General features: G+C 48.8%; 1 protein-coding gene across 2 annotated transcripts in view; it reads right to left on the reverse strand.

Annotated features, from left to right (window-relative positions):
* Window positions 1-21,203, reverse strand: part of LOC128890738 (uncharacterized) — a 36,304-nt gene extending 15,101 nt beyond the window's left edge. For both annotated transcript variants that reach the window (XM_054149532.1, XM_054149531.1), the window contains exon 1: window positions 19,189-21,203. In XM_054149532.1, coding sequence (XP_054005507.1) covers window positions 19,189-20,296 — 1,108 coding nt within the window. In that variant the 5' untranslated portion in view covers window positions 20,297-21,203. The remainder of the gene's footprint in view (window positions 1-19,188) is intronic.
* Window positions 21,204-21,553: the final 350 nt, after the last annotated feature.

Here is a 21,553-nt window from a genome sequence, read left to right on the forward strand (position 1 = left end):
GAGAGAGAGAGAGAGAGAGAGAGAGAGAGAGAGAGAGAGAGAGAGAGAGAGAGAAATAAAGAGAGCGAGAGGGGAGAGGGAAGCGACGCGATCGTGCCGGTGCACCGTGTCAAACGTCACCACCTGTACTTACACGCACCGTGGCTAAACCGATTGCGTTTCCGTCGCTGCTTTCCCCGACTTTCCACTAGATTGAGTCCTGGCCGCCGTAATTGGACGCTCGACGAAGCGTCGAGCTCGTGGGAATAATCCGCGACTAATCGCGGGCGCAGATGCTGCGTGGAAATCGATATCGTTGCACCGACGCGACAAGTTCGAACAGCAGGTGTTTGATTTTTAGCCAGCGACGCCGACGGTCCGCGATGGAAATCGTCGAGCGCAAAAAAAATGCATTTCACGATACGTAGCATATCCGCCGACGCGCTCTATTTGTATTACACTTTCCCAAGGTACCTAGTATGTGCGATAAAGTTTCGATTCGCGTACAACTTCGTTTATCAAGTCGCAGAAACTTGTACAAGTGTTGGCGTAACTCGGTTACGAGAAGAATAAAGACCGATCGAAAAAAGAGTACGATCTGAATCACTCTCTGGAACGATGTTTGACTTTATATAATGGAGTATAGAGTACGCAAATCGAGCGTGCAATTGGAAAAAGAAACTCGAAGCATTTCGATGCAACGCGAACGGTAATTTCACGATCCGACAATGTTTAACCGCGACAATGTTCAACGACACATCGCGAGATACCTTGACGGGTATAGAACTTGTACGCTGGATTCGAAGAGGCTGATCATAATGTCGTTTGGTGTCAGCGTTTTTCGCTTACATTTCAAGAATCGATTCACTTACCAGGCAAAAGAGCTGCGCGACCATAAGAACCACGGTGTGCACGAAGCATACGCGAGGTAGCGAACATGCGACGTTTCACGCGTATGATAATTATTGGCACGCAACACCGTAGGCCGGAGAATTTTTCCATTACACCGACGGATTTCTCGTGAACGAAGATCAAGTTTTAAAATCACCCTCTCGTCGTGAAATTATCGAGTGCGAAGATAACCGGTCTGGGACACTCCCTAACGTTTCGCGCTTCGGACCCCATCCTACTTGGCCAATGCTAAAAGTCGGCATTGTTCGAAACGGCGCGACGCGTCTATTCGGACCGTTTCCAATCGAGTTGTCTTTCGTTCTCCGCATTCGCCGATAGACGTCGATCGATCAACGCCCGCGCCGGTAGCAGTGTAATTAAATTCTATCGTTCGCAACAATAAGAAACGTTCGACTCGCTCGTGAATAATCGGCAAAACACGCGGACCGGTCGCGGTGTGTCGAAGCGATTTCGGTGTTGCTCGAGTGGCACACGTACTTACTTCCATTCCATTAAACCGTGTCCATCCACGCGGCCCGAAAAAATCTGTATCCACGAGGAATCGACTAATGGACATTAGCAGGTGTTTATTTCCGACAAAACGAACGCGAGTTCTAACTCGTCATGCAGCAGGCGCGCGTGTCCAATTTACATGGAATGTAGTCGAAAGTTTCGACGACGTCATTTACTGGCCGTCGTTCGAATTACTTTTATTGGACGTATTTCTGTTCTTTCTTGCTCGATGCCCCCGGCCTGGGAACGCGTAGCCCGGCGTTGTCCGAAGTAAGAGGTACGACCCCTAAAAGGTATGTCGTAAAATCCCAAGTAGACGCCGAGGAAAAATTGTAACGTAGAAACATACGGCTAACTTTGTCATCCGAGTACAACCCCTCCAGTGGTGAGTTTTCGTCCTGTCGGCTGGCCGACACCTTTCAGCAAATTTCGAAACCACTGGTTTAGCTGTTTCCGACGACTCCTGTTGAAACAAAAATATTTTCTACGCCTACGAACTAGCAATCGCCGCGACTTGAAATCGATTTAATCGACGGAATAGAAAAGACGAATGTTTGGCATTCGACTAAATCCGATGCGTAAGATCGTGAAACGGTACGGGTAATTAGGTAATGACTCCCTCGACATTGGAGCACCGCCAAGTCCCAGCGTCGCGGACCGATGACGCTGACGACACGGTGATAAAAGATTTTCTTGTCCCCTGTGTGAATTACGATCCAGCCGGGTTTTACTTTTCAAACATATTCCTAATTGCTGCCACGACTAATGACAGTCGAGAGTACGCTTCCCGCAGTGCACTCTGTTAAACTCTTTTTCCTTCTGCGCTCATCCTCGTTGTCGCAGATAACGTTGGAGCATGTACGTTTCGTTTATTGCGACGAGAACAGCTCTTGGCCCGATAATTAACGCGATGCTTGAAATAGTCGAACGCATACACGTGTATCGGAGAAAATAGAATGCAACGGAAACCGACTTGTTTGTGTCCGAAACTTGCGTTATCTAAACTCGATCTTGTTACAGGACTCGTTACAATACGTTACGAGATTACAAGGATGATCGTAAGTCAAAGGGTTAATAATCAACGGTAGTATCGAGCAACTCGGTTTGCCCAGTTAAAAATTCAAACTACCGGAACCAACGAGAAAACGCGAGATGAGCATGTTAGAGAAGAAACGCGGTACGCGGCATGCGGGAAGGAAACGTTGCAGGATCGGCACGAAGATCGATTAAGGAACCCAATGCGTTATTTGCATCATTGACGTCTAAATTGGATGCGTGAATGGAGGTTGCCTGCGGCGAACAGGCTAACGGCACCATATTCAAGCTCATGGGAGGAACAGCGGTAGACCAGAGACCAAGATAAGTCCTCAAACATGCCGCCCGCACGAGTGGCTGCTTGTGATTCGAAGCAGAAGCCTCGTTCGCCCGCGGGACACTTCTGCTTATCGTTCGACGTACAAAAATGGCTGCTCTTCGTAGCAACCCACGTTCGAACGAATCGCCGATCTGTCATCGATACTAGGGCGAATTAACAATTGCTGCAACGAGCTACTCTTCGACGCAAAGTATCCATTTTTCATCTTCGTCCGACACTGCTTCGCGTAATCCGATTCTTCTACTCGAGACTGAGCTGCGGAAGTGCTCGTTAGTGCCCCATCGAGTTTCACCTTTAATTACAAATGCTACTGGTCTCAACCGATACGCGGGGTAAACGGTAAACGGTAAACCTGACGTATACCGGATCGCGAGAAAAACCATCAAACTTCTCGTTAAGAGCGGCGCTATCGAGTTCAAGGCGTGTTTGCAGCAAGTATCGGCACAGTCCAGTGTTTTCTACCGATATCCTAGGTATTATTTCAACGTCTATCCACCCTCGGTCGTTTCCCCGCTCAGCCAACAGATTGCGGGCTTAATCGGCCGTGAAAAGAGCAAATCGTTTCGCGCGATTATCCGGCACATTGTCTCTTTCTGTTCACCCCGCCTTCTCGATCTCCCTCTTCGTCGTCCTCTGGTTTCTTTCCACCTTCTACCGCTCCGTCTCTTTGTCTCTCGCTATTTGTCTGCTTCACCAGCTACCGACCCCCGTGTCTTTGCCGAGATGCTCGCGCCAGCGTGCGCTGTTCCAGCAAGGGTGTGGCGTTAATCGTCTCGCGCGGAAAGGTGTAACCGATTCGTAACGGCCGTAAGATCCACGAGAGCGGCAATAAATCCGATGAACGGGGCGCGTACCAGGACGAGGGGTGCCAACGCGTTCGCCAAGGGTGTTGTTTAATTATTTGCCCGAGAATTCAGTAATTTTCCGTTTTATCGCCCCCGTGCAATGCGTCCTCATACACGACCGAGTCCTGGTATATAACATTTTTGGCAACGCCTTTCTTTTTTGTTTAACTTGTGATTAACTTCCGAAAGTGACCATATTCTACGTGGTCTAAACGTTAACAAACTAAGAAGGCGCTGCAAGGAGCAAAAATATAAACTACCATTTCGATTATTTATCCAAGGAATCGACGTTCCATAAAGTTACAAATGATTTACCTTGCGGCACACACAGCAACCGTGAATGGAAATCGAAAAGATACAATTATCTTTCGCGGTGTCTGAATTGTAACGCGGAGAAATGCTTCGTTCGCGTTGACGCCGAGTACAAACCACTGGAGACACGCTCGCGCGGCTCGCGAGGTTGAAGTTTAATTATCCTCCAGGAATTTAGTAATTTTCCATTTTACCGTGTCTCCGGCAGCCACTGTTCCTCAACTTAAAACGGTACCGCGCGCTTTGCTAAATTTTCACTCGTTCCACTCGATGCTGCAAGCGACTTGGTACGTTTCTTCTTTGTTCCGCGGTTAAAATTACCACGTAACAAACCTATCCTACGTTTCCAACTATTAAAAAAATACATATATGTATTTTTTCCGAGTATTTCAAACGCCCAAGGGCGCCACTTAATTATTCCGCAGGAATTCAGCAATTTCCCGTTTTATCGCGCGCGTTATCGCTCCGAACCTTCGCGAAGGGTCTCTCCCAGAAAACAGGAAACCGCCGGTAGCATTTCGCTGGAACCTATAAGAGGGGAGCGCTTATTTCTCCAGTCATCTCTCGGCTTGTATGGAAGCTCGTCGTTGCGGCCGTGCTCCGGAAAAGTGGTTTTCCGAGCGACGAAAGAATACCAGGCTGCGTAAAATAAATGGACCGATTTATGAGCTCCGGCCATCGGTTCGCTTAATAAAATCTCAGCTATGCCGATACATTTTCCTCGGGTATTCGGCGAACGATCCTCTCGCGGAAAGGCTATCTTTCGGTGGATGTCGAAAGGTGCCGATAACAATGTTTCGACTGAATTTTATCGATCCCGAAGAAATCCGTGTTCGCCGATTTCGATATTTCCTCGTTTATTATATAGCATTAACGTTAAACTAGGTAACTATTCTTTTCGCTCGTTACGCGAACTTTGTACAAGCTCGAACGCGTTGAAAAATTGTTTCCGAGAATAATTCCGTGCACGCATACCGAGCAACAATAAAATTATCCGTCAAGCCCACGTTACGTTACCTTGTGTGCAAAGAAATATACCCGCGTCATTCGAAATATTTTCCCATTCCATTCCATTCCACGAGTACAACGTGTAAGGATGTGATACGACATTTAGTGTCGCTACATAAATGCTCTGCAATTTCAGATGACCTTTTCCCATTCTGTAGGAATTTTAGAGCGCATTACGTATTCGCGATAGCGATTCCATACGTTCACAGCTCGGATGGTCATTTTGTCTTGCTGTAGTACCATTGGAAATAGAGCTCGTCGAAGCACACACTCGAAGATTGTAAAATTTCAATTGTGCCATTATTGCATCACGTTCGCGTTCCTGGTCCACGTTTATCCCCGTACCGTCTGCTGGACGTACTTCCTGAAAACGCCAGAGTACGCGGGGTACATGAAATGGGTGGTAACGCTCTTCGCGATTTCGCAAACCAAGGAAAAGTCATGTGTTTCCTGAGTAGACCCGATCGATGAAACTACGTCGACGAGGCTATTTTTGACAATGCAGGAATGTCGTCGGCGAATTACCGTCGCTGACGCTGGGAACACGCTATCAGGCTATTAAGTTCTCGCCATAGAAATGTCACGTATCGGACAGAGTCAACTTGTTTCAGTTAAATTCACGAGTGACATACCAACCTTGTACATTTAACCATTAAACGCGGGAACGTATACGTCCGTTGTATTTTCGAGTCGAGATATGTAGAAAAATGAATCGTGAATCTTGCGAAAATCTTGGAAATAATTTTTATTTGTATCCACCCTTGCTAAGTGTCTGGGTATGCCACTGCCACTCGCGAACTTTCTCGTCCACGTTCCCGCCCAATGACCGCGGCGTATTTGCCCGGAACATCGTCCCCTTTGCCCCGAACCCTCTTTCCTGTCCCCCGTTCCCTATCCCAAACCCGAACTCGTCTAGCGCCCGCTACCGGTACGCCACGAGCTAAGCTTCTCTCGTGGTGATCAACCATTTGTCACCAGGCCGCTGGATTTCCCATTTTCCAACCGATTTCCTCGCAACGACACCGATACCCCCATCCACTACTACGCCGCCGCTTTGCCACCCTTCTCCAATCCTCTCCGCGCAGCTGACATCATCCCCTTGCGTCGTTCCGTGACGCCTCCGCCCACGATGTCGCAGGTTTTCGGGGTCGAGGAGACACGATAGATAGAATGAGACGGTGATGCCTATTTCGCTACCATTCCCCGTTACTAAGTGACGGTACACCGACGCCGATGATGGCGACACCACTCACGGATCCACGCTACCAAACAGAAGCTCATGTTCGCGGTACGCCTGCGATCTTCTGCAACCCCTGGAGGAAGATCGTTTGTTTTTCACGCGAACGCCATTGCCATTGTCATTGTCACCGTCGTCGAATCGATACCGGAGACGTAAGGGATCCCGACGCGACTCCCGCGACTTTCGAAAGTCCGAAGTATCGCGTGCACCTACTACTCGCCGAATAAATCCGAGGAAAACGTGTTCCTTCGACGACGAGGAACTCGTTTATCCCTCGAGACTATTTAGCGCGTACGTCTATCGGAAGGGAATCGTTGAAATCGTTTCGTGGAACGATTTAGCGTATCGTTGTTATTAACCGATATGAAAAGATAATATATAGGCGGATAGCGCGAGGTAACAATCACGACACGGCATCTCTATAATGAGGATCGCGTGTGCTTCTCGGCTGAACCTCGGATACTCGAATGTCGGCAGCCGAAGGTAGCTACAACATTTTCCTCGTCTTCTGCAACCTTCTGCACCCTTCCACCTCCGTCGGAGTATCCTGCAATATCCGCCCTTTAAGGGTGAAACGCGATACCGCGGCGGCGGTTCGTTCGATATCTCGTTATAATGTGGCAACAGCTAACACTCGTTAACCTCCGCGGGTGAGCCTTGCTTCTAGTTCAATCATGTAACAGTATCGGGGGTCTTAATGCGCGCTCGAATTTTGCTTAAACATAAAACTGTTTCGGCGTTGCTCGACCGGAATCCCTGCTCTCTGCCGTTCCTTACAGCAATTTCACGACCCCACCCTCCGCTGTAATCCCCTAACGAGTTTGGATCGGCTTTAATATCCCACGACACTGATCGCCGATGATTTGCGACCTCGCGATTTCGTTCGCGAATCGCTGCTCCGACCGATCCAGCTTGTCGTTTCGCGCAAATTTTTAAATATTCCCGCAACCTGTTTGCCACTTTGCACGTTCGCTTCCCCTACAGCGGATAACAGAAACATCGATAACGTTAGCAACGATACAGCGAACTCGGTTACCAGAGGGTTTCACGTGTGCGCGAGTGTGTCGGCCGGTCGTTAAAAATTTCGCTGCTCTTAACGACCTGAAATTACAAGCCAGCCGTTTTAGTTTCCTTTCCTATCTTTAGCAAGTACGAGTCTAACGACTGAGACCTCGCTGTAATTGCGTTCAACCCTTTATGAAACACGGATTATTCGCTATCTAGGTTCCGCCGAGGAATAAATCATTCCGCTGATCGGCTATAAAGTCGATAGTAATTGACCTCGTCTAATTTAATTGCAATGGATGCAATTATCGTGGATACGCGATTCCCGATAGTTAACGACTGGATCATCAAGAACCCAGCTTTGCATTTTTTCTCCTAAGCTCTCGTTGTTACACGCAACGTTACGATGCTCCTGAATTTTCGTGTTAATATATAGATCTTGGATATAATCGAAGCTATGCGCGGATATAGTCGCACGAGACTCGTTACTTGCGAATTATTCGTTATTTATTTCAACCGCGTTCTAGCCGGGTTGTTCGATCGCTTAGCTATATACGAACGGTGGTAAGGAGACTAGTTGATAAGCGTAACGTACGAATAACCAAGTTTCCAGCACTGCTGTTACAACCGCGAGAATACGAGCAATTATACCATTTATGTCGTAGAACGATACTTTTTCTTATCCCACGCGGGAGGCTACATTTTCATGCCAACGTGTATACGATAAGTTGTATGGCCAAAGTTAACGAAAATATTTAAAAAAAAAAAAAAAAAAAAAAAAAGGAAAACTCCTATGTATTAAAGTCGCGGCGATCGTGTACGTATTGCTTGCGAATAAAATTGTTACGACGCACGACACGATCGTTCGCAGACAGGATTCAAATTACTCGACATATCAACGCGTTAAAACTACACCCCCGTCGGCTGCCGCGCGATCGTGTATCGCGCCAAAAGCAAAATCAATTTAAACAATCGCAGCGCGTTGCCACTTGGCTCGCGACGTTTTAAAAATTGCTCCGAGAGATGTTCAGATTAAACGCGTCGGTTCTTTTCTGCAAAGCTACGTGACTTACGGTTAGTTACCGAACTGTCTAATTAAAGAATACGAAACGCCTGCTGTTCATGTCCATGAGACATTAATCTAGAACAAACATGGCCGTTCTGGGCTCCCGTATCGAGCAACGCTATCATGCCTAATGCGCTAATGACTCGGGAATCGATTAGCCTCTACAGTGTAGATGTAGAGTCTACACTCTTCATTCTCGCCGGCACGTTTCCGTGCTCTGATCGCGTTTGTATGCGTTCGTGCACGGACATACGGACATTCGCGTTGACCGGAGCATGTGCACGATCTACCGACAGTACCTACCTATGTACATACCCATTGCGGAACAGGAAACGCACGTTTCAGACCAATGGCAGACGTATGCCACCGTAAAACTAACATTGAGCAGCCTTGTTGTCCTTTTCTCATTTTTCGATCGGGAATGAACACGTTTACGAATATACCTCTGATACGGTCGGCACACACTTCCTGTGACCAGACCAGAGAAAGCCGGAAAGAAAGAAAGGTACCCTCGTCGCACGTAAAGCGTTCAGAACCATTTAAAAAAAAAAGAGAGAATTTTTATCCGTCGTTAAATTTTTTTTCGAAATTTTTCTCCGGCGACGACAGTCGAAAAATTGCCATCGAATAATTCCCTTTACGGCGCGAACGCGTCTGTTTCTTCGTAACTAGAGGCCCGAACAGCGTGAAACATAGAACTAAAAAAGGTGCGATGCAATGTAACATCCACGGTGAAACCTCTTCGAGGGCGATTTAAAAGGGTACGGGTATTCCGAGATGCGCAATGACGCGACAACCTATCTCATTAATAAAATTGCCGTCGGCACGCTTATCACATCCCCTGCTATGACATCATTTAGCTTATGAATTATATGTAAAGTTAGGAACTAACCCTAAGCTAAGGTCGCGGTTTAGTCGAAGTTAGACCCAAGTGTGAAGGAACACGTCTATAATTTATGAGAGAAAGGAGCTTATACATCATACTTTGATCGCATCGGTAGTCGTGCAAGAAAATTGCAAGCTAGAAGCTTTAAGTGTTCTGTATCGATCAATTTTGAATAGGCGAGCGATCGTTATCCCGACTTCTTTTCGCGGAACAGATTCTGTGAAAGGCGATTAAAAGCTTGTCTCTTTCGCTAATTTTTCACTTACCGCTGCAGCAAACGTACCTCGACGAACAGCGTATCGCGTTACGCTCGATTCATTCAGACATCGACTATCGAAAAGCCAACAATGGACGCTAATGCGCCAGCGGATCACCGTGGTTCCCCGGATGAGATTTACACGAAATTAAACCCACCGTCGCGAGCAGGAAGTTGTTCGATCTCGGACGCGATAAAATCGTTTGCATACAGCGAAAAAAACTGCGTTTCTTTGCCGATCCGCAGCACCGTGCCCTTTGTTTCACTTAGCACCTCCACGCCGGAAGAATTAGCACAACCGTAAAGTTTCGTGGAAGGCATCGCGAACGTTACGGCGAGCGAAGATTACTCGATTTGCATGAAACAAAACGGAAAAAAAAAAGAAGAAAGAAACAGAAAAATCCGAGAGGAGAAAAATGGGAGCACGAACGCGCACCAATTCCGCCGAGAATCTAATTGCAGAGAAATAGGCGTGTGTTCGAGCTGAAAGGAGGGTTCTCCGGAATCGACGGTGTTCGGTGGCAATTTCTCGACCGCTTCACGTCTTTATTCTGTCGCGTCTTTCTTCGACCAATAGCCGGGAGATGTAACAGGGCTCCACGAAAGGAGCAGGAGGGAAGGTTCTCGAACGGAAGTCTCGAATTCGAAACAATGAAGGGCCGCGGCGGTTTGACGCGAGCCTCCAAAAGGCTTTATGGCTCTATTCTTGCTTCTCGCCTCTTCGTTTCTCTTCTCGTTCGCGTTCTCGCGGCGCGGCGTGCAGTGTCCGCGTGCATTTCTTTTTCTACCTTTCCCTTTCCGTCCGTTCCGGCTGCTCGTTGGTTCGGTGTGTTGCGGTTAGGGTTGCCAACCATTTTTTTTTTCATTTTTTTTTTTTTTTTTTTGGAAAGGACAATCCTTTTTCTCAGCTATTTCCGTCCTTGTTCGCTTTGGCATACGTTCATTTCTGGTGAAATGACGACCGTGAACAAATTTAAGGTTGTCAAGTTCGTATTTATATATTCGTATTACGTATTTTATACGGATAGAATTCTCGCATCGATCGAATCCGTTGCAAGGCTCTATTGTACAAACGGAAAGGAATCGAAAAAGTAAGGTGTACACGATACAGGCGGTAATTTATTATGTATTTTTTATGTATTTTTGTCCGATACTCGATGCAGTTGGCAACCCTAGTTGCGGTGCACGGCGGACCCCGTTCCCTTTTCGCGTGTACGCCGCGCCGTTAGCGGCCAATGCGGACGGGGACCGAGCGACGCGGCAAAAAGGAGCCGCTCCTGCGGGCATCCTCTGACAATCAGCCCGGGCCCTGCCGAAAAATACGTGACACGCGAAAATCAATTTCAACGGTGGTTGCCCCGTCGTACCGGCCGTGAAAGCTATTATATCGGCTTCCAAAGATCGTCCATTCTTTCCCTCGCTCATCGCACGTTAGACCTTCCTTCTTCCTTATTTGTTTATTTGTACCAGACAAGAGAAAGAGGACCGTACAGTCCGTTGTATCGAATTCCATTTCACGTTTGACACACGTCGAGAGCCCTTAATTTCATTAAATGCCCTTAGTGTACATTCGATCTGTTCAAAGGCGCCTCGCAGGGAAGAAGCGACGAAGACGAATACGAAGACGAATACGAAGACGAAGGTCTGGATAAAACTCGTGAAAATCCGATAACCGCGTCAGTCGGCTCGAGCGTTTAGTCGCGCAGCCCATCGTAATCTGTGTGAAATTTATTTCTATTTGTCGCGGAGGGTCGGCGATGATTCCTTCCAGTCCCACCGTAGGAGACATCCCTCGATCGTGTCACACGGGAGTGATTCTCCTCGGCACGCGTCTCGCCGTTCTGTGGCTGAAACGTAAGCAGGGGTGGAATCGGCTAAGGAAAATCACGAGCTGTCGGTCCGGAGGGTGAGACGCGTCGCGTCGCATCGCGTCGAAACGAGAGGGGTAGACGAATGGCTGGAACGATTATTGGACACGGGGATCCACGAGCAAACTGAGACGGATCGATCGCATAAATCTCCGCCGGCGCAGTCTAATATAAAGCCGAAGCCGACTCGAAGCGGACGAACGTCCGTCGACTAACATAAATACGACTTAGCGAGACTCGCGATCTCTACCGACTAATTGAGAATTATTCCCCCGCAATACTGCCCGCCTGGGGGTTTCTCGCTAATTTCGTTGAGTTATCGGAGGAAATCCTGTCGAGAGGAACGGCACCAGGATTACGCGGCGCGAATGGAATTGCTCAAACATGGCACAACAACGAATCACGTTTCGCTGGAATTGAAGACCGACGGGCTTCTTTGTATAGCCCGTCCTGCATAGGAGGGCTCTTTTAACGATTACCGATAGAAGGTGTCGATAATAAAAATTGCAGGAGAGCGAGGCGGGTATTTCACCGTTTGTACGGGACGAAAATTACGCGTGGAAAATGAAACGAATTCTCCTCGATACGATTTGGCTTTGTCATATTCGAACGCACCTTTCCTTTTCTTACCCTCCAACTTTTACCCTTGCCAAAGTAAAATAATATTATTAACATTTCTTTACGTCCAATTTAGCCGGCCGTGACGTTTTATTATAACGTGTATCTACTTATTTCGCTGGCACGGTTGTGTCAGGCTGTAATACAAAGTTGCACGAACCGCTGCAGAATCATAATTTTCAAGCCAATCGAGTCCTTCTTGCGTGCATTAATAGTCGCGCGTATCCTCGACAGCTCCGGCCAGTCAGCAAGCAACCGTGCACGAAATGAATTGAATCCACCACCGGTCTAAAACTACCATATTTTACACCCGGTAATCGTCCCGGGCGACTCGAATTAAAAACGAACCTATTCGTCACTCGGTAATTTTCCTTCGACTCGTTCCTAGATTTCTTCGTCGCTTATCCTTCTCTGTCTCCGCGAAGACGCGCGAAACAAAAATCGCTCGGAATAATTGGAGTTTCTCGTGCCGCGAGAATGAGCGAAATATTAGAAACGAAAGAAACATAGTACGCTTAATGCCCGTCGTAAGATCTCGAAAATTTTCGAGATGGATGAAACCGGGCATGCGACGAGCGCAGCCGACGATTAATATTTAACGTGAAAACGCGTCGCACCGTATCGCACGAAAAAAAAAAAAAAAAAAAAAAAACACAATTTTCGGCCTACAAACCCGGGAAGGTTTTTCTGTCCTTCTCGAGAAATTGAGAGGAACGGCGACGACGCAACATGATTCCTCTTCGGTTTCGAGCCAAGTAGAAACAAGCATGTCAAGATTGCACGAGAGGAATCGGATATCTTCGAAGTGGCCAACCATGCACACTTGTTTGAAAACAGAATGGTCACTTAACGCAGCGGGGTTGCCCGGCTGTCGAGAAAAAAAGTTCCGGCGGCATCCGGGCTCTCGTAGTGGGGAGTGGCAACCTGGTGTTTTGTTTGTTCGGCAAACTGTCACAACAACTCGAAACGAACGGCCCACCCTCCTTTATCTTTTCATTTTTTTTCCCTCCTTATCCTCGAGTAACCGAGGAAATTCGAGTGGCCCTTGAACGTGACTAATACTCGCGTCTCCGTGCAGGAAAAGGACGCGAGGAGAAACGATATAGCACGATGGCTGAGAGACGGAAACGAACGGAGAACGGGATGGTTGGATCCTCGAACTGATTTCAAACACGAAAAGACCGTCGTCGATTCGTGCGAATCGCGTTGCGCAATCGTATCGGTGAAACGCTAATGAGACGTTGAACGAACGAGCTCGATTCGCCGCGACGACCGCGACGTACGCCCGCGCGGCTTAATTATAGAATCATCCGAGGCAACGTAAATATTTTCATCGCAACTAGCCGAGGTACGCGAACGTTAAGGCTCGTTATTATGACTGATAATTTCAGCCGCTACCGGCCGGCTCTCTATGTGTGTTGCCAGCGATGTCGTACTTTTACGTTAATTACCAGCCCGATCGTTTGTCGCTGTAACGAGCGTTTGCGGACACGTACCGACGCGCGCCAATCGAGAAACATGATTGCCAGCAGTTCGAGCATGAAAAATAACAAGCGTAATTAATATCTACGAAAAGATAGGTCTGTTAACCTCCCGACTGGTAGCCTGAGATGTTACGTTGCGTAACCGGTACAGAGAATCTCTACCAGCGAATCACTGTAACGAATTTTTTACATCGGTCGATTTTGCTCCAAATTTGATCGAATCTCGACGCGATGATTGACGTACGTTTACTTGTATTAATTGTAGGAAAACAATGAATGTAAACGGAGATGAGCGCGTAAACGAAAAGCGATCGGAAGACCTCTCGAGAAGGACTGGTACGAGCCGGGCGAATCGAAGATCGTTGAACCAAGTATCCGGTCGTGATCGATTCCTCGTTTGCGAGTTAAACCAGGCGAATCGGCGTCGGTTTAACGCTGTTTATTAACCGTTGCGAACGCCGATCGTTCCTTTCGGTGTTTGTCGCGTTGCCGCGCGACAGTTCTGGAGTTTCCAGAAGCCGTTTCGTACCGAGAAATTTCTCGGATATCTCGTCGATATTTAATCAGTAGTTACAGTAATACACATAATCGAGTCGGCATCGTTGAATGGAATACAGCTTCGTCCGGGCGTGAATTTCGCGACGAGATCGCACCATACCGGAACGACACGTTTTATTCGGAACGCGTAAACCTGCGGGAACGGGTGCCTCCTAAAGCTCCTCTTCGAGGTAGACAGTCGAAGTGGGCACATATCGTCGAGTATCTAACGATTGGGTTCCGCCGTAAATCGATACCTGCCTCGATTCTCGTACAGGGCATCGTCGCGTCGATGCAGCTACGAGTACGAAAGAGAACGCGTATCTGCGTCGAGAGAAGCAGAAGACGCAGGAGCGAAGGAACACGAAGAAAACGAAGAAGAGATAAGAGTGCCGCGTAAGTATAGAGAGCATAATAATCAGAAGTAAATTGCGGATACGTGAGGCTACCGTGTTGTAGAGGGCCTCGGGCTTCGTTGGCCGCGTCTGTCTGCCTGTTCCGTCGGTTCTTCTGTTATTCTGTAAATGTGTATGGACGTACACGCGCATGGACCTCTATGTATACACATATACGATGTATATGTATATATATATATATATGTATATGTATATGGTTGTAAATATATATGTATGTATAAATATTGGTGAGAGCAAAACATGCCCGTACGTACAGGAACGTAGCAGGACACGGAGGTACGTATGATCAGAAATACCTAACCTATCGGTAATCTAATTTGAATCCCAGAGACCCTGGCTCACCGGTAATGGAACACGTATCGAATAATATTACGAGCGATTCGATTCGATATCATTCGTAATTCCGGTCCCGAGACCGCAACCCTCGGTTCGAAGGAGGTAGCCGTCTTGTCGGGCCGATCGGTCGTGTGAACAACGCATTTTATGCGTATTCCGGGTGGCTCGGGATAAGGGAACGAATTATACCGTCGCGATCATCCCGCAAAAACCGATCTACGAACGCTGCCTCGATCGCGCACACGAGCGCACGATACACCACCCCCAGCAGACTCGCAAGGTTTCGGGACAATGGAAACGATGAATTTATATCTTGGAAGCGATACGTGAGACGAACCGTCATCGGCCGGCTCGAAATGTCGTGAATTCGTTGAAACTCGTTGCTCTCGACGCGAAGCGATTTCATTCGCAGCTAGCTACAACTATCGCGCGTCAATGTTGTCGCGCCGATGTCCAACAAATTTGACAAACTTTCGTTGGATATCCAAAGATCGTAGCAGGTATCGTTAATTTCGGGGAGTTTCCAATACGCGTGCGGCCAATCACGGTACCGTATAATACACCTTTGAGCCGCTGCCTCTTTGCCTAATATTAGCCCCTTCGAAGAACGTATCGTAAATTGCGTAAAGCGAACGTGCACCGGATTTTATGCCACGCAGCCCGGGGCACCGGGTTCCCTTCTGGTGTCTCGCCTGCTCTACGTTCTTTCGTACTTCGAACATGGAGAGCAACCTGACGGCTCTTGTCATTTTAGAGATTTCAAGAAACTGTATGTTTTTTTACGACCATGTTTTTCATGGCTCACCATCAGCTTTTAAAAGGTCGGTAGTCGAAATTTTGCAGATGCGCAATCGAGGTTGAACACGTTACATCGTAGTGATACCGTATTCGTCTCCATTTTTGTTTTTGTTTTTTCTTGCGGTCATCTTATCACATTGTACTTGATATCAAGGGCAGGCAGCCCGTAAATAAAGTATTATTATTATTATTATCTCTAAAAAAAAAAAAAAATGTGTTTACAAGCGCAGACCGAGAATTCGCGGCGAGGACTTGGATTTTTCCTGGTGCGGAAGAACGGAGTGTTCCTCGTCTGATCGACTCGATCGCGTCGGATCCGGCGCGGTGTGCCGGAGAGGATGACCCTTTGTCGATGCGTTTCGGATATTGGTTACCGTCGCCGCCGTCGAAAGTCCTTGCTCGTGTTTTCTGTATCACGCTATATGCAAATGAGACATATGCTCACGCCGCGCCACATACTAAATTACTCGTGTAGAAATCGGTCGCGTATAGGTAGGCCTAAAATTACTGTACTGGTCCTGTCACGAACACGCGGGCGCGACCACGTACGCGGCCAACGGACGAGCGACGTGCAAGGACGGGGCTCTCGTGGGCTCCTTTTGCGGGATACGACGACCCCCTCCGCCGCTGAACGTAATGCGAAACTGTCCTTTTGTCGAGGAGCACGTTTTAAAGAAGTCGACTCATCGCCCCGCGTGCCCCTCTTCCCGAACGATTTTTCTCTGCTTCCTTTCCTCTGTACTTCTGTCCGCGCGTGTAATTGGACGCGAACGGAAATTGCGGTATGAAAATAACGAATACATCCCGATGTTCGAACAATCCGCGCGCACCTAAGGTCGCGTCCTCTTTCTGTCTCATTATCGTGCCACCGACGCCGACATGGCAAAGAGAATATCGAAATCCTGCGCTTCCAAGAACAAACGCTCGACCCCTGCGGCGACCTTGTTACGCGACAGTCCACGTGCCACCGTGACAGATCGATTCGCGTGTCGCTACAATGCTACATAGACGCCCGAGATCGATGAACGGGCCTTATCGATGCTCCGACCGATCCGAGCATTGCCGTAGTTTCCAAGTTAACAAAACCCGACTTGGCTAGGCAATTTACCGAATCGGGAGTCTTCCTCCGCTAGCTCGTGTAAACAAGTGCGAACCCTAGACCACCCCTGATATGGTAAAGCTTACAGACGAACGCGACACCGGATACAAATATTTTCTTCTTAATTTGTGAAAGAATTCCATGCGTATCCTCGACTCGAAAACGACCAACGACGTACGACTAAAAGATGTAAAACCCGAAAGGTTTGATCTTCGACGCTATCCGATCTACAGGTTGACCACGTCTCGCTATATCGACGTTTTGCTACCGTTACAAAGACTATTTTAGTCCAGCGTTCGATAATACGTAAGTATACTTATCAACACTTCGTTTCGCTGTTTAACCGTTTGAATTATTACGGTCACTCCGTGTATGGAAGGAATCGTAGTATGGACGATAACGTTCCAACAGCGCCAGGAAATCCGCTTTGCGCCACTCCCGAAGAAATTTGGTGTTTGCACTGGTAGGCATGGGGGGGGGGGGGGAGAAGCAGGGGTTTGAGGAATCGTTTCCCTTTTTCTCGAACAAACACAATAGCGGATGGGGTTGTAAAACAATTTGCCGAACCCGTAGTAAACAATGAACGATCACGAGGATGGTCCTTGGAAAGAACCCTCGAGCGCTAGGATCCTCTCCCCGTACCCCTCGGCTATTCTCGTTTCATAAACCCTTAATTTTACGATGATTATTGCTCAGTACCTCTGTGCGTTTCTTTTTCGGCGATTTTAATCCCGCCAACGACGCCAAACTCAATTTTGTGGCCTAACCCCCGGCGCGGGGACCCGAGTTACGGAAAACTGGGTTTTACGATTCTTCGAGAGACGAGGAACGAGGAGGCTCGGGAAAAGGACTCGCGCGTTTGTGTGGTCCGTAGCGCGTCTACCGTTCCCGCTCGGGTTTTTACTGCTCGAGTAATTGGATTAAAGAACCAGAAGAGAGATTGCCGACGCGGACGGCCCGCACTGTTTGTTCGTCAATTTTAAACGAATACCATCGGTAAATCCAATTTTTTAGAGTTACCCCCCCGGGGGGTTGGGGGACAAATTTTTTTTTCTCAAAGATCCCGTGCGCTACCTCGCCGGTCGGAGATTGGTTTATTTTTAAAATGATAATTCTATTAGGGGTATGGGGCATCGCGACGAAGGATATCGCGAGCAATGAACCGCAGACGGATCTTTTACAACCAGCAATTTCAGGGGAACTGAAAGCTGCATCGGTAAAATAGAGCAGCGCACGATTGGTACGTACCTGAACGACGAACTGTTATTTCCCTTGTGTAAATCGTTACAAATTTTAACGCAGAAAAATGGACAGCGGATACCGCCGTTGAAGGGAACTCTCTCTCTCTCTCTCTCTCTCTCTCTCTCTCTCTCTCTGAACAATTCCAAAGAATAAACGAATAAGATTTAGCCGCAAACGTGTTGGTACCAACAATCTACTACGATACATAAATCGTCCGGAGCGTTTCCATTGACTGGGAAACGAAATAAACATCGATCGCGACGTCTTTCTCAATGGCGCGGGGGCGAGAACACGTTTGTCGTTCGTCGGTGTGTATTCCATTAAGCTTGAAGCGTAATCGCGTACTTGTCCCTCGTGTGCCATCAATCGTCCCCGCAATCTCGCTGCAACCGCTGCGAGAGATTGATACTTCCGTGTCTAGGATCGACACGTAGAACAAACTCGACGGGGAAGAGTCGGGAGAGTGGTGGCTAAGAATCGCTGAAATAAGCGCCACAGACGACCGCGAGGGAGGAAAGGAAGAAAAGATGTCGTCGTCGTTCAATTACGGTGCACCTCGTAACAACCACCGTGGACAGCTACTAATATTAGTAGCGTTCGTAGAAGTGTGTAGTAGCGTGCTTCCGAGGAGTAGCACTCGAAACGTGCTCGGCGATTCCGATGCACGAGTTTCTAGCCTCTAAAGATCTCGTTTACGACATGAATCCCTATCGAGTATTCATTCGGTAGAAAAAGGAACCGACAACGTTGTCGCAGAACTTTCTCGGCACAAGTTTATAATACCTGAAATTTTCTCTCGACATACAAAAGTACGTACACGTATCTGGCAGTACACGAACTACATTTGTATCGATACCAACGCTTCCGTTTGTTCCGATATATTTCATAATAGCCTTGCAGAGTTCATTTTTCACTTCGGGACGAGTTAAATACGAATTTATTAGATACCCTCGCGTGCTGTTCCACGCCGGATGTCACAGATGGTTGACGAACAGATGAAGAGATCACGTCATGCTACCGCGGTACAATCAACGCGAACCGAAGCGACTTTTGGAGCGGTTTGAAGGAATATTGGTCGACAGACTTGAAACAGTAGTTGTTCGTGTGCCTTTGAGAGGGCAATGAGAATGCTGTTATTAGCATTGAGAATTTGGATCATCAGAGTTGCATGGCGCATCGTTGCACGTGTTATTTTTCCGGTGTCGTGACGTTATTCGATGACTGGCGCACGATACCCGTAATCAGTTTCTACCACAATCACATTTTCATGCTAATTTCCGTGTTTTCAGCACGTAACGCCGATCCAATCCACGAGTTGTTCGTTTCGAGCAAACATTGGATGTACTTTACGTATTTTCGATCAGCCGATGGATTTATCGGGAAGTTGGTCTTTCTTTCGGTTTTACGTACTCACCTTGGCTGTGCTCGCCAGCGTCGAACGTTTTGCTCGTCATTTGGAAGAGAGCGTCGAGGGGGCTTCCCTGACCCGTCGTCCTCTTTCCGTGATGACCGCTCTGAGAGCCGTGTTGCTGGGAGGTTTTCCTCTTGAACTGTTGCTGTTGCTGCTGTTGTTGGAGCGCGGGATGATGCAACGCGGGATGGTGCAAACCGTGGTGCAAACTGTGATGATGGGCCAGGGGATCCGGACTTCCGGAATCGGAAACGGAGCTTCGTCCGGACGAGGAGGAGCTACTGAGAGGAGGTTCGCTTATGGAGCCGGACATAGAGGCCAACGACATTCCCATCAGAGAAAGGTCTCTCGCCGCGGTGGAATGGTTGTGATGATGATGATGTAGATGGTGCTGATGATGCGACTGCTGTTGCTGATGGATATGATGCCGGTGATGGTGGCCGAGACCGGATTCGACGGTGTCCCAGGGACGAACGATTTTCGCTTTTGGTCTGTGCGACAGGATGTCTAGTATACTGAAAGACTTTACTCCTCGTTCGTTCGCGTCCCGGTCCCTGTCGTCCTCCTCGTCCGAATGCTGCACCTGCACCATCTTGAGACGTTTCAACGGTTTGAAGTAATCGTCCGTGGCACCGGCCGCCGAGGCACCGTTACTGCTAGCTCTGCTGTCCATCTCCTCATCGTCCTCTTCGTCCTCCTCGTCCTCTCTCAAGGTTGTAACGGATTCGCCGCCGCTGCTCTCGCGAGTCCGCAAACCTCTTCCATTTGACATCCTGTAATCGCCACTTCTCGAGTAGCTATCCTCGTCGTCGATCACGGACTCTCTCGGGTAACTTCTTCGCGGGCTTAGTCTCTCCGCGAACTCTTCTCTGGATCGGGAGAGTCTCTCGTCCTCTTCGGTACTCGGCGTGACCACCACGAGAGGCAGAGGACTCGGGCAACCGACGGATATTTCGTCCTCGTCGTCCTGAGCGTCACCCCGACCGGGAGACCCTCTGCAAGGCGTCCGTCGGAGAACCGGCGAGCCTAGGCAGCCTGGCGTGGTGCCACTGGAAGACACCGTCGTCGACGGCGACATCGTGTACGATTCCGTCATTTCCGTGGTACACATTCCGGAAGGATAATAGCCGGGACACTGTTTCCGGAGTCTCCTCGACTCTTTCGATTCGCGAAAGGAACTTGTTACCGCGATCAACGACGCGTCGAGCAGCGCATAGGCTCTTTCGATCTCCGTCCCGCTCCGTTTGCGACGGATTAGAATATTTCCTCGCCGCAGTTTCTATTGGCGCGTGGCTGTTCGCGCGCACCCCCGTAACGTTCACCGATCTCTTTCGAAGTCATCGAAAACCGACGGTACTCTCGATCGAATCGTCACCAATGCTTCGCAGCGGTGCTACTTCCCACGGACCGATCGAGTCATCCCGTTTCACCAACGATCCAACACGTTATCGCCGCTCGAGTATTTCACGCAGTTAGTTTACGTTTTCAACGGTGCACTGTCATTGTACTTGCCGTCGATCGTCCTGAGTCATCGTCTCGACGGTTTTCGTTACATCACAATCTCTCGAGTCTTCCACCGTTGCGCGTCCGTCATTCCTGAAATTCTCGATGCGAATCGCGAAACGGAGCAGACGAACGGTAAGACGATACGTGAACCACTGGGAGCACCGAGTCGAGTCACCGAGTCTTCTCGAACAGTTCGCTACACTTTTCTGTCTTCCAGTGGCAAAAAGTCAGGCTCCGTTTCCACAGCGGACGAGAAACTGATTCACTCGCGTCTAAGATTTCGCCGTCTCGTCGCGACACCGAAGCACAGCTATGACGCACAATGTCCGAAGAGTCCGATCGTCCCGAGGCCAGTCAAGATTGACGCTAGCATGCGAAACGAGCGGTCGGTTCGCGGCCGAGAAACGTCAATACGTCGATGTTGAAACGAGCTACGAGCTACGAGCTACGAGAGTTCGAGGCTCGCTATCAGGCCAGTTCAAGCCAGTGACTCGAAATGGTACGGGGACGGGAATCTCGGGCCGGTGTTCCTTCATGGGCAGGCGCTTCTCTCTCGACCGCCTCGATCCGATGCGGAGGTGGGAGCGCGATCGTTCGAATCCCCTACCACGGTTAGCTCGAGGTTGCAACAACTCCCCTCGATGGGACGAGCCTAACCGTGCCGGGTTAGGTGCATGGGCGGCCTCCAGGTTAGCCCTGCCTATCCGAACCCCCTAACCGTGGTCCCTGCGACACGGCAAAATGACGCTGCCTCGATGGAATTTTTACGAGACGTACTTAACGTCCTGTGGCGCTGCCGGAGCGGCCTCAACAGTGCCCGTCCTTCGTCCTTCCTTTCTCCGCCGCCTCCGCGGTCAGTTTC

This window comes from Hylaeus anthracinus, unplaced genomic scaffold (assembly GCF_026225885.1).
Source record: "Hylaeus anthracinus isolate JK02 unplaced genomic scaffold, UHH_iyHylAnth1.0_haploid 12001, whole genome shotgun sequence".
NCBI lineage: Eukaryota > Metazoa > Arthropoda > Insecta > Hymenoptera > Colletidae > Hylaeus > Hylaeus anthracinus.